The 13614-nt window shown below is 37.7% G+C and overlaps 1 protein-coding gene across 1 annotated transcript in view; it reads left to right on the forward strand.

The window, feature by feature from the left end:
* The window catches only part of LOC137257771 (protein disulfide-isomerase TMX3-like), a 115304-nt gene extending 110356 nt beyond the window's left edge, over positions 1-4948 (forward strand). The window contains exons 10-14 of the mRNA XM_067795195.1: positions 833-886; positions 1356-1548; positions 2335-2403; positions 2939-3104; positions 4835-4948. Of these exons, the coding sequence (XP_067651296.1) occupies positions 833-886; positions 1356-1548; positions 2335-2403; positions 2939-3104; positions 4835-4881 (529 nt within the window). The 3' untranslated portion in view covers positions 4882-4948. The remainder of the gene's footprint in view (positions 1-832; positions 887-1355; positions 1549-2334; positions 2404-2938; positions 3105-4834) is intronic.
* Positions 4949-13614: the final 8666 nt, after the last annotated feature.

Here is a 13614-nt window from a genome sequence, read left to right on the forward strand (position 1 = left end):
GTTGTAAAATGGTGGTTAGAGGCAGGATATAGTCCTGGAAGAGTTATCTTTCTTTTTTAATTCAAACTATTGTTTTCACTGAAATCATGGAAGCAGTCATAAAATCATCCACCTACTGACTGAACAAGTGAATTAATTGTGGTATTTTGAGCATTTTGAACAAACAAATTTCTCTTTCAACTTCCAACAACAGCTGTATTGAAACATCAGCAGAAGATTGTGTAATTTGGCTGATTCCCCATCTACAGATTGTCCCTCAGGGTAGGTCTGCAACAGAGCTAGTTGTGAGGATAACATGACCATCATGGCTGTTGACTGTTTACAGTCTCTTAGATCTGATTAAAATATTTAAACTCTGTGTCCATTTACTATCAAAGTAATGTCTATATGTTATGGATAGATGTTTATGTAGCTTAACATTCTAGAGGGTTGTAAGGCAGCATGGGTTGAACTTTCCCCATGGCATTGAGAGTGAAATTTGAGACCACTCTGACAGGGTTAATAATGACTCATTGAGCATTCTCTAGGTTGTGGATTTATCACTACAAATATATAAATATCATGATGATGATGATAAGAGGCAACTAACAGGATCGGTTGTCAGGCTCTCTGACTTGGTTGACACATGTCATTAGTTGCTTATGTTAGTGATTACTGGACTGTCTGGTCCAGACTGGTTTATTTACAGACTGTTGTCATATGGCTGGAATATTGATGAGTGTGACCTAAATTCAAAATCACTACTTAGAATTTAGTGAGTCAAAAACAAGAATGTGCCCATACTCTTTGTTATGGAATCAAGTGGTGTAACTGTATTTTTTCAACCTTTCAGAATAAAAAGTATAGCACAGCAGATTGCCACAGAACCCCGTGGACACCTGCACAGGTAAGAAAAATGTACATCTTAATTACATATTTATTACAAATTACTCTCTGAAATTCATAATATATAGTGTTGATATTTTAGTTCCCGTAATTAATAAATGGACAACATAAAGTTAGGATTATTTTTTTCTCAAATTCTGAGAAATATTTTATAATATTCCCAGTAATATGTGTTATTTATGGATGGTATTGTTATATAATTGTACTTTTAGTCTTTGTGTATCACATATTGCCCAATTTAACTACAGACTCTATAAAGTTAATGTTGATATTGTTATTTTCCATTGTCCGTTTTTCCTATGTACTTGTCTTATTGTATCCCAACTGCATAGAAAAATGTTCATGCTGTTGATCATTGGATTGTCTGGTCCATGATGGAATATTTACAAACTGCTGCCATATAGCCGGAATATTGCCGAGTGTGGTGTAAAACTCACTCACTCATTCGCCTTGTTCTTGTATTGATCCAGCAAGTACCAGTTTCTGTGGATGAATGATGTGGACACCGCCAACACCATCACCATGTCCTTCCTCAGGACGCCCACTGTCTTTGTCCTTGACCCTGAGAAGCACATGCACTACTTTCCAGAATCCAGTGTAACAGACTTCACAGTAGCTTCCTTCAAGCAGTTCCTACAGGATGTGGAAGATGGGAAAATTGAGGTATTTAGATGTGACTGTTTGATTATGGAACAATGGGTCAATTTGTGGATCAGCTGGTCAAGTTGGACACAGAGACATGGGAAGGGAGGGAAGGAAGGAGGAAAAGGAGATAGGGAGGAATTGAAGGGAGGGAGGGAGGGAGGGAGGGAAGGAAGGCAATAAGGAGGGATTGAAGGGAGGGAGCGAGGGAGGGAAGGAAGGCGATAGGGAGGGATTGAAGGGAGGGAAGGAAGGAAGGTGATAGGAGGGGAAGGAAGGCGATAGGGAGGGATTGAAGGAGGGAGATAAGGAAAGTGATAGGGAGGGATTGAAGGGAGGGATGGAGGGAAGGAAGGTGATAGGGAGGGATTGAAGGGAGGGAGGAAGGGAAGGAAGGCGATAGGGGGAAGGAAGGCGATAGGGAGGGATTGAAGGAGGGAGGGAAGGAAGGCGATAGGGAGGGATTGAAGGGAGGGAGGAAGGCAAGGAAGGAAGGTGATAGGGAGGGATTGAAGGGAGGGAGGGAAGGAAGGTGATAGGGAGGGACTGAAGGGAGACTAACCTTATTCATGTTACCTGAACACAATTGGAATGTATGGGATAGTTGTAGACCTGTGTGAAAGAGATGTTTGTCTGTCTGAGCATTGTGGATCTGGGTATAAAAAATGCACTAGACATTTGTAGATGATGAAAATATAATGTATGAATATGTCATTTGTAATGGACCAGTATTCTGACAACTGGCCAGTGTCTGAATCTGTTGGTCACTGACAGAGCGATGACTAGACATGGTGTATGTTGTTGCAGGGATCAGGAGGGACTGGCTTTCTACAGAGACTTCTGAGACTTGGCTATGACTTGGTGTCTACAGTTGTGGTGAGTCCCAAAAATTTCTGACCTGCAAAGAAAGAGCGGATCAGAATTGATCTTCAGTAAACCGTGTAACCATCATAAGAGGCAACTAACGCTCGGACACTTGATGGACACATAGTGGTATCCCAGTTGTGTCTTAACTCAGACCTGTTTTATGTGTGTGATGTACTTTTACTTTTAAATGATTCCTGCTTTCTTCAATACAGAGGGTAACTGTTATAACTCAACATAGTAATGATACTGTGTGAAGTCCTTTATGTGGAATCTTCTTGTCTTGTAATTGTTCTGATGAATATTGCCATGCCTGTGCATGTGTTCGGTTACAACTATTCAAAGCCAGGATACATTCATCCTTTTACAAATATCGTCACTAGACAGGAATTCTTAAACATATACAAAAGATTCGTCAGAATCACACAGTGGACTCTGCTTTCATATGATTATGAAATATGGAGGTATTCATTAATTGACTGTGGTGACAAGTTGTGGTAATTTCTGATCTGGGAATATTCTGACATATTCCCTGTGTACCTCCCAGAGCATATGGCAGGCATCCCGCTGGCTGTTTCTGCTGATGTTTGGCCTACCAACCATTATCATCAGCGTCGTCTGCTACAGTCTGTGTTGCATGGAGCCTATTGATGACGAGATGGCCGAGGATGAGGATGAGGAGGAGGACTACATGCTGGAGGAAGAGGGAGCAGGTCAGTGTCTGGCAGCATCAGAGTAGGAGAGAATGGTTCTATGCTTTCAACAATATTCCAGCATCATGTGTGGAACTGAACTTGTGTTTTCATCATGATGTGCAGAAGCTTAAACCCAAGGGTGAATCAGTGTAAATAATCAGATGTAAACACAATAACAGTGGTAAGAGTACAGGCATAGGAATGGTTGTGTTGAAAGCAGTTCAGGTAAGATTGCCCAAGAAACTTTGCAAGTTGCACTGCGCCACTGCATCTGTGCATGAGTAAGTATGGTTTTCCGCCGCTTTCAGCAATATTCCATCAAAATCATGGTGGCGAAAAATGGGCTTCACACATTGTACTTATGTAGGGAATCAAATGTAGATCTTCCGTGTGACAAGCCAACACTTTACCCACTGGGCTACCCTGCTGCCCCCTCCACTTGTTCAAAGCATCCCCCTTGTGTGCTTTTTAGACCAAATAATGAACATTGTAAAGATATTTTGTATGTATTGGAAAGAAAATGTTGCTTAATATAATAGAAAATGTTCATGGATGGTAAAATCATTTTATAATTCATAACAGATTAGAAGCCATCATCCTAGATAACTGTCTGCTAATTATTAACTCCCGGCATGTAATGCAGGGGGAGCTAGTCGATACCTCGTCTGTCTGTCCATCTGTCCATCATCATTTTGTTTCTGGAGCATAACTCAAAACTGTTCAATATTTTTAGACCAAAATTGATAGATATAATAATCTGAGCATATGGCTGTGCCTTCCATGGATCATTTTGGTGTTAGTCTTATGGTGGGATGGGCTTCGTTTCTGGAGCAGAACTAAAATACTGTTCAATATGTTTCTGCAAAAGTTGGTAGATATATCAATCAGAACCCAAAGTGGTGCCTTTTGCTATCAACCGGTTTTTGTGATTTATTATTTTCTCGGTTTCCATGAAAACGTTTTGAATTTAGTCTCAAAATGGAGGGATGGGCTTCGTTTCCAGAGCAGAAGTCAAAAATCTTTTCAATATTTTTCTGCAAAACTTGGTAGATATATCAGTCAGAGCCTAAATTGGTGCCTTTTGCTGTTTGCAGGTTTTTGTGATTTATTATTTTCTCGGTTTCCATGGAAACGTTTTTGACTTAATCTCAAAAGTGAGAGGTGTGTTTTGTTTCTGGAGCAGAACTCAAAAACTTCTTAATATCGGTCAGTAAAACTTGATAGATATGTGTGCCATACCCCAAAGTGGTGCCTTTTGCTGTTTACAAGTTTTTGTGATTTATTATTTTCTCAGGTTCCATTGACACATTTCGGACTTAGTCTCAAAATGGAAGGATGGGCTTCGTTTCTGGAGCACAACTCGAAAACTATCAGCAAAACGTGGCAGATATGTGAGGCAGACCACAAAATGGTGCCTTGTGCTATTTACAAAGTTTTGGCATTTCTTTTTTCCCCGGTTTCCATGGAAACAATTTGGACTTAGTCTCAAAAGGGAGGGTTTGGCTTTGTTTCCGGAGTACAACTTGAAAACCATTTGATATCTTTCAACAGCTCTTGGCACTGATGAGACAGATCTTGAATTGGTGCCTTATGTTGCTTACAGATATATGGCATTTATATTTTTCATGATTTCCAAGGAAACGATTCAAACTTGATCTAAAAAAATATCAAGAAACCTTCAGAAGTCCTTTCAAATAAGTGGGGACTGGGGGGATATGTCACCTTCTGATGACTCTTGTTTTTTGTAGGTGAAATCCAGTATCCTAAAACAGAAGAAGAAAAGAAAGTTGACTGAGACAAATGCCTGACCAGACTTGAAAATAGTGGAGTGACCTATATGTGTGCTGTCCTAGGGATTGTGTCTATAGACCCAGGATGTTGACACCCAGTGTCAGATGTCATTGTTTGTTTAGCTCACATCTTCAAATACAAACACTTATATGGTTTATAAATGCATAGTTGGGAAATCTTCCTTCTTACAGTAGACTGTTAAATCAGGCCATGACAAATACGTTATGTATGACTTACGTGATGCAGAAATGTCCAGTGTACATATACAGATCAGGCACAGAATAGATATATATTGTGTCAATAGATGCACAATAACATTCATCATAGCAATTTCAAATAATTTTGAGTAATATAAGGTTCCTTTGATTAAAATAATAGCTAAATTTTACAGTTCAGTACAGTACATTATTTCATTACTTTACAGGACCACATATTGCCCATACAGACCACTGAAATTGGTTCGTGAGTGTCCGCTGGACCCTTGTTTGGGGGATCAAATTGAAAGTCTGCTTGTTAGTTTTCTATGTTAAGTTGATGTAATATTTTGAATAACAACTTCAGATTTTCATAAATGAGATGCAGCAAAACCCCAAGATTTATCAACCATCCACATTTTGTACTCTGCATCAGTATCCTGGAATGTGTGGTTGTGATGTCAGGCCAGAGTAAGTTAGTAAATAGAGTTACATGCTGATCCCTATATGTGTCATCGTGAAATGGAGACATATTATCCTTGATGATCGAGGATGGATATCATACTTTGACATTCTACACAAGCAAGTGTGCCATGCGACTTACGTGAAAACTAGTGTGACATTTTGTATTGCGTGAGCGAAAAGACAAGGCACTTTGTTTAGTAAACAATTGGGTTATGCATAATTTTAATTTCATTGGTTCAATTGGTATTTACTCATAGAACTACTGACAGAATATTGTGTTACTTTTGAATCATATGTTTATAAATATTGAAAGTATCAGCCAAACTATATATGTGTATTGTTTGTGTTACGTTTATAGCTGTTAGTCCATGCTAAAACTTGTCAACTGGAACCATAGAAACAATATCATAATATATGTTGTGACAGGTGAAAGGGACGATATCATAGTGTTTTGACTGTATCTAGAAAGAACTGTTAAGTTCACTTTAGAAAAATGCCTTCGAAATATGTAAAGCACTATTTTTCTAGAAAAAATGGCTAATTACTACTTTTCTGAAAAAAACAAATATGGCCAAAGTTTGTAAAGTGTAGTTCATGAATATTTCCTCAATCAGTTTTAAAATTGTTAAAATATATTTTGTGACGGTAACGAAAGTTCTAAAGGCATATACTGTTAATAATACCAATATATATATAATACCAGAGCAGTATGTAATAAATATAATTCCTGTTGTATTTTGTGCTAGTTTTTCCAACCCCAGATAATGACATATTGCACCTCTTGTTATGTTTTAGAGGAGAGGAGAGATGTTTGTGTATGGATGCAGATTGTTTGAAATAGTTGTAGAAGTTTGGTTTTGAGATGCTGTTAGAGAGTTTGTACATGTTGTATGTTAGTAGTTCTAGTCATAGATGAATGGATTTATCTTAGGATAATCATCTCAAAGGTAATCATCAAGTGACACCTGTAGGTTGGAGGACCTAAAGTACCATGTGACCTTTTCTTATATAGACTCTAAAACAAATGTATCCAAGATATCCCATACAAATCTAAAATATGTGCAGCAAGTGTAGATTTCCAAAGTTTCTGCAGATGAAGAAAGTGACCAGGTTCCTTGTCATTATGCTTTATGACTAGTTTTTATGAACAATTATCTGTTAAAATGTGTTCCTTTCTGCAAATGATGACCGTACAATATTTTGGTGAAACATTAATCCAAAATAACAAAATAAACAAACGACAACAATTTATTCAAGGAAAATGTTTTGTGATGCCAATGGTTTTTGTGCTGGAGAGCTAACTTCCATTCCAGTTGTGAAAAGAATGCTCAACAGCTTCATTGCTTTTTGTCAACTTTTTTATGTCTTCTGTTTAAAAACTTGACCAAAAACACTCACAGTTGTGTTTCTTTTGCCATTCAGGATATGTTACTTGTTATCAGGGTTTTACACATTTGTGCTGTGTGGGTCTTATATACCATGACTTCTGTACTGTTTTCATTTGTTGAGCTTCTTTTATATTGAAATGTATGCTACAAGCCAGTAATTACAGGTTTTGATTTTTGATGCATTAATAAAGTGAAATTAATGACCTCCAACATCTTGCAGTACTTTGGGTGACCCTGAACCAGTCTTACAGGTTGCATTCAACTATCTTTGGAGATGTTTTAATGATCTAAAATAACTGTAGAAATTATGATACTTTTTTGTATGTTTGATTTCATACTTTCCAGTTTCAGTACTGTCAGTTGTTTTAGTGATTATAATAAACAGAATGACTTAGTGGATAGGGTGTTTTTGTTTGTTTTCAACCTGTGGTTTGTAGTGAAAAATCTTCAACTAACCAAGTCAGAAATGTTCATATTATACCTGAGGTCTTAATGGCCAAATCTTACCATTATACTGATACAGTAGCTTGGTTGATAAGGATAATATTCTGTTACTATACTTCTTTAATTTCAACTGCCTGATAATTGGTAATGACTGATAATAGGTAATGACTGATAATAGGTAATGACTGATGATAGGTAATGACTGATGATAGGTAATGACTGATGATAGGTAATGACTGATGATAGGTAATGACTGATGATAGGTAATGACTGATAATAGGTAATGACTGATAATAGGTAATGACTGATGATAGGTAATGTGAGACTGCATTTCCATTTCATTTACCTACCATACCTGTTTAAAAAACAACGGCATAAAAGGGTAAACCAGAAAATCATTGTGAATATAATAAATTGTTAATACTTTTGCAAATATAGAAAAGAGACCAGTCTTTGTGGATATACAGCTTCTTTATTCTGCATAGACGCCGTTTTGACATAGGGTTCTAACGTTTATGCCAACCAGTGGTGTGAAACATCCCCTATACACGATACAAAAAATGTACATCCATAAAAATTATCCCCATTCTTCATCTCCTCAACTTTTAGAATGCCAATCAAAGAAACTTTTGCCAATAGTTTCTGAATAGTGACCTGCTGAAATTGGTAACTATGACAAAGTCTCAGTTAACTGAAGGTTCCAGGGTTTGACAGATCATCACAGCTTTACCTCATGACATAATCTGTGGTAGGTACTGTCCATGTAAAGGTCTTACTTACATATTTTGTGCAATAATTGTGATTAGCAGGTGTAAGTCTACATACTTAACAAAGTTACGAAACCTGAGGATTGTGTATGTGTGTGTGTATATCTGTAATCACCTACATGTATGTGTGGCAGTTAGAATATATATAATTAAATGAATGTTTGATCATTTACATCTTACTGGATTTTTTTTATAAATCAGTGTTAGTGGTAAGTGATTTCAGTGTAAGAAAACTTTTTTTATGCTTTAATCTCCCCAAACTGTACTTGTGGTGATTTTTTAGAGATCCAAAAATATTTCTTGAAACATACTGCTAAAAATGAACAAGTATCCACTGCTTTGCAGACCATTGTGATGTCATTGCTGCTATGATGTCATAGTGAGATGACACCACTCACCTCTCTGCCACTGCAGCTGGTGATCTGTACACTCAGCATACTTTTTATTACTGTTAACAAACTAGAATAAAGTATAATTATGAACAATAAATAGAATCTCACCCTTGTTGTTAGATTTGCAGCATGTCAACACTTGTTGATACCCATAACTCCTTTGCAGTCCTGGGAACTTTCAAATTTTTTATGATGATGATTTTGATTTTTGAAGAGATTTTCAATTGAGATTTCACTTTTGACTGACTGGCCTGTTCAGTGTTAATTGTATATGTGGTCAGTTTCTTTAGTCCATAGTGTTAGTTTCAGTGTGCAGATGAAGTCAAGAATGACCATTCAGTTGGTGCTAAATTATACTGTAGTCACTTGGCTGCTGAACCAGATCAGATAAAAACCTTGGCTATATTCCATGATGTAGGGCTTTGACTTAGTATGGATTTAAGAGAATTGTTACTCCCTGGCTTGGATGCTTTATACATACTGAAGGAAACAAATAAGGGAACAACACTTCAAGCAGTGCTGCTGTGTTTATTCTCAGATTTCCTCCAACAGGGACACTGTAATTTTCCTGGGTTCCTTTAATTGTTTCCCTCAATATACTATGAATATGCTAGTTCTGAGAATGCTTTGTGTAGTGGTCCATATTCCCAACATTTGGCCCACTCATAAAAACAGTTGCAACAGTGTTGCCAGCAACCCATGAAGATCTGGGTTAGAATTCATCCTCAGTAACCCATGCTTGTTGTAAGAGGCAACTAACAGGATCGAGTGGTCAGGCTCACTGACTTGGTGGACTCATTTTATTATATCCTAATTGCTTAGATCGATACTCAGACTGTTGATCACTGGATTGCCTGGTCCACTCTTGATTATGTACAGACTACTGCCATATAGCTGGAGTATTGCTGAATGGCTGGAAGGAACTAAGTGTATATTTGAGTGTTATTGGATATCATCTGTGTATATGTCAAAGGGAACCAGGTCTGTTCTCACCTGACTTTTATAGTGATTTAGAAATATTTCATAATATTTTGTTTATAGTGATTTTGTGATGGGTTGATGATTTCTTTAGGAGAAGTTTCAGTATTTAGACATCAAGGTGCCCCTGTCATCATTATTGTTGGTTGATGTTTGTGTTCCTCAGGATAGAACTAATATCATGATTGTGTGTGTGAAAGTAATAGATGTGAAGAATTTTGGGTGATGGTTCAGTGTTACCATGGGCATCTAGCTTTCTTTGACTAGCAAGATGTTTCAGCTCATCTCTACATTCATCAGATATAGAGAGCGAGTGGGAGGTGAATGTATTGTACCATACTAGAGACCACCTTTGTCAGATTCATGAAATCTACTGACTTAGTGGAAGATTGTATTGTGCCATGCTACAGACCATTTTGGTAATACATGTATCTGTCAATTATAATGTGTTTGTGGGACATAAATGTATTGTAGTGTACAACTAACCATCTTTGTCACATCTGTCAAATATAATGAGTCAATTCCAATGTATATCATAGTCACATTGGTGCACTGGATGCCTCGCTGGTACATATATGTAACACCCCATGTCATCGATGGCACTTGAATTTATTGTGTGGTATTTGTTGCCTAGTTTGTTTCTCAATATTGAAATAATAACAATGAAAGCAAGAACCAAACCCTAATTCCCTAACCAAATTCCATTCAATGTGACCAATGTGATTTTCGAGTGTCTCTTAGCGTTAAGATAGTTGTAAGTGCCATACCTTAACATTGACTTACATCTATCTTAGCACTATGTGCGCTTCAAAAATTAAGGCCCTGGTTTATCATGTGGAAAATATTTGTGTTTCTGTTTCAAATGAATGTAAAAGTAGCTAACTTGTGAGTTAACTTAACTTATGTTTGGCCTGTTTGAGTTATGTCAGTCATGTGTAACTGTCATAGACATCTTTGAAAGAATCTGGAACTTCATATGCTTTTTCTTTTCTTCTTGATTTAACTTATTTTCAGCCGTGCTGAAACTGAAGACATTGACATTTGTCTTCAAATAATTATATCTAAACAAAAATAAAAACTTTTTGAAATGAATAACCATTACCGGTTTGTTATTTGCCATTTCAGAAGCTCTGATTATTATTTTATATTCGTCAGTTAGGTGCTCTATATTTATGCAGAAAATATTTGTATACCAACTTTTACTATATAGAGCAGATATCCAGTTGGTTCAACTGCTCAAGGGCGCTTTGTTTTTCCCTCGATCATTGGATGTCCATTACAGCAGCACATAGTATTTTCAGTGTCAATTACCTGCGGATCATACAACTCTTACAACTTATATTTTTTGTGGGAACATTTTGAACTGTTTGTGGAGACTTTTTGTCAAAGTGACCCTCAGAGTTTTGTCCAATAATGGTGTAAATTTAGGTGTGTTTTGCCTACAGTTTTGTGTATGCTCTTGTTTTATTGCAAAATGTGTGTACTGTTCCAAGATTGTGCATCATTAACTGAAATAATCCAGTTGTTCCTCATTATTGTAACAAGCAGCACCATCTTCTTCCATCACTTCCAACTGCCTCTTTATACTGATTGTCAAGCCACTCCATACTGATAATGTCATCAAGTTTTGTTGTGTGTTCTTTTCTCTGGGTGAATGAATGTGGTGTGTGGATTATACTTCAATAAATATTTTCCTGAGTACTGTTTTGTTGTATTTTATGACATATAATTGTAAAAATATTTATTTGCCCGCTGTTTCAAATAACGCTTTCTGTTTTTAAAACCTGTGATGATTTTGGTTAGAATAGTTTTTCAGTAACACATGCTTGTTTGGAAACTAACAGGATCAGGTTTTCAGGCTTGCTGAATTGGTGGGCACATGCCATTGAATCCCATTTGTGTAGATCAATGCACATGCTGTTGATCACCAGATTGTCTGGACCAGACTCGATTATTTACAGACTGCCACCATATAACTGAAATATTGTGGAGTGCAATGTAAAACCACTCACTTGTTCACTAAACCTTTTTCTGAAAGTGGGTTTAATGCTGCTTTGGGTGGAGGTCACGTATGGTGCAATAGTCTGAGGTACATTCTGCAATGTAGAGTTGTTCCCCTTGGATTCACCAGGAACCAATGATTGTTTGAATCCTAGTCTGTATATATTACATTTCCTGGGTTTGCATGAAACCCATTTGGGATTTCCTTAGGATAACACCTTAGGTCAATACTATGTTATAAGCAGGAAAGCATATAGAGGGTATAAGAATAGAGCTTCACAAGGGACTACATTTATGTGGTTAAGAATTCTGTTAATCAGATTGATCAACCAAACGAGAACAAGAAGTTTCATTTTGGTGTAGATGATCAACAATATGTGATCATGGCATGATACCATCTAAGAGAGTATCAAGAAGGTTGCTATGAAACCACTGTCTGAAAAGATAAGGCATCATAAAAGAAGATTTGCACTTGTGAGTCAGTGATGCAGACACTGGACTCGCACTGTGAGTAGAAATCAGCATCTTGACAAGATAAGATGACGTGTGGACATCAATGATTATTTTGAATGCAGCAGTCTAATGAACACATACAGAAATAGAGAATGCCATCTCTAGCACACAATTTCATGATGCCCCCATGTAGGATATAGGATCAGTTCCTCTGCCTCAACTGATCCCATCCCAGGCATCCCTACTCCACAGGTCATGTTCGGCTCCACTGGAATGTTAAAATGTGTACACCACAATCAGGCAAGACAAAGGCCAGACACTATCTCGATTGGTCAGTGATCCAGGTCATCTGCATTGACATTCAAGATGTGGTGATATTCAGCTGCCTATCAACCTTCCTATTGTGTGTGGTGGAACCCTGTCGACCACCCGTGTGTCTCTGGGTTGGTGATCCAGACGTTTGGTATCCATTTTATTCCAGCAAGTTTTTCTTTCCCTAACACCAAAGACGTTTGCACCATGATGCAGCATCCATGCTACTGGAATCTTTCCTATATCTGAGGGTGAAACTCATGGTGACAGACCTTAGTGAATTTAGTTGTATGTCGCTTTTAGCAATATTCTAGCAATATCACAGCAGGGTACACTAAAAATGGGCTTCCCACTTTGTGCTCATGTGGGGAATCGAACCCGGGTCCTTGGCGTGACAAGCAAACGCCTTGACCACAAGGCTACCCAAATGCCCTGACAGACAATAGGAACAGGCTGAAAACAGACAACTGCACCAAGCTACTTACGGTCAGCATGAATGCCAAATCGTCTACTGACATTAACTTGAGGAAGTATGTGGCCATGTTCTTGGCAAGAAAGGAGAGGAGAAAATGAATGGATTTAAACCTGAATAAATTACAGTAATCTTATTTGATTTGCCTTTTTTGTTTGCGAAATACCCCTTTGAAGTGTGAAGTGCTACATTTTCTAAGAGGTCAGCCCCCTACATGTTTGAAGCCATGACTTATCTGATTCTGTACGTTATACAGGAACACAAAGACAGCTGTGTTTTTTACATCCCTGTCACATACATTACACCAACGAGGGATGACTCAACAAGCTGTATTGATTCCTCAATAAACAATTACTTTCAATGTACCTTCATATATATGTATCGCACTGATCCACGTGAAAACACAGTCACATACTCGAAGGTCACTCATGGGGCACCTAGTCTCAGGTGGATTAACAGTGGCACATATGATTGGATGGTTGGTTGTTAACGTCACAGTCGGCAATAGTCCAGCTATATGGCGGTGGTCTGTAAATAATCGAGGCTGAATCAGACAACCCAATGACCAAATCATTAGTATAGATTTCTGCAACTGGCAACTACGTGCCTGACCACCAGATCTCTTAAGTCCTCTCTTTAAGTATTAAAACTGGTAACCTTGATCAATATAGCTGGAATATTGCTGAGTACTAAAACTAAACTCACTCACTCAATAAATGTTCAACATATCACCCGAACACAATGTGTAGATCGACTGCGCACCCTTTGAAAGATTTTCCTCACTTACGACATGCCGCAATAAATCTATCAGATCGTTTTGAAAGGGCGTTTCTTACAACATACATACCCGAGAACATTGCAGTACACTGGC

The sequence above is a fragment of the Haliotis asinina genome, chromosome 12, assembly GCF_037392515.1.
Source record: "Haliotis asinina isolate JCU_RB_2024 chromosome 12, JCU_Hal_asi_v2, whole genome shotgun sequence".
NCBI lineage: Eukaryota > Metazoa > Mollusca > Gastropoda > Lepetellida > Haliotidae > Haliotis > Haliotis asinina.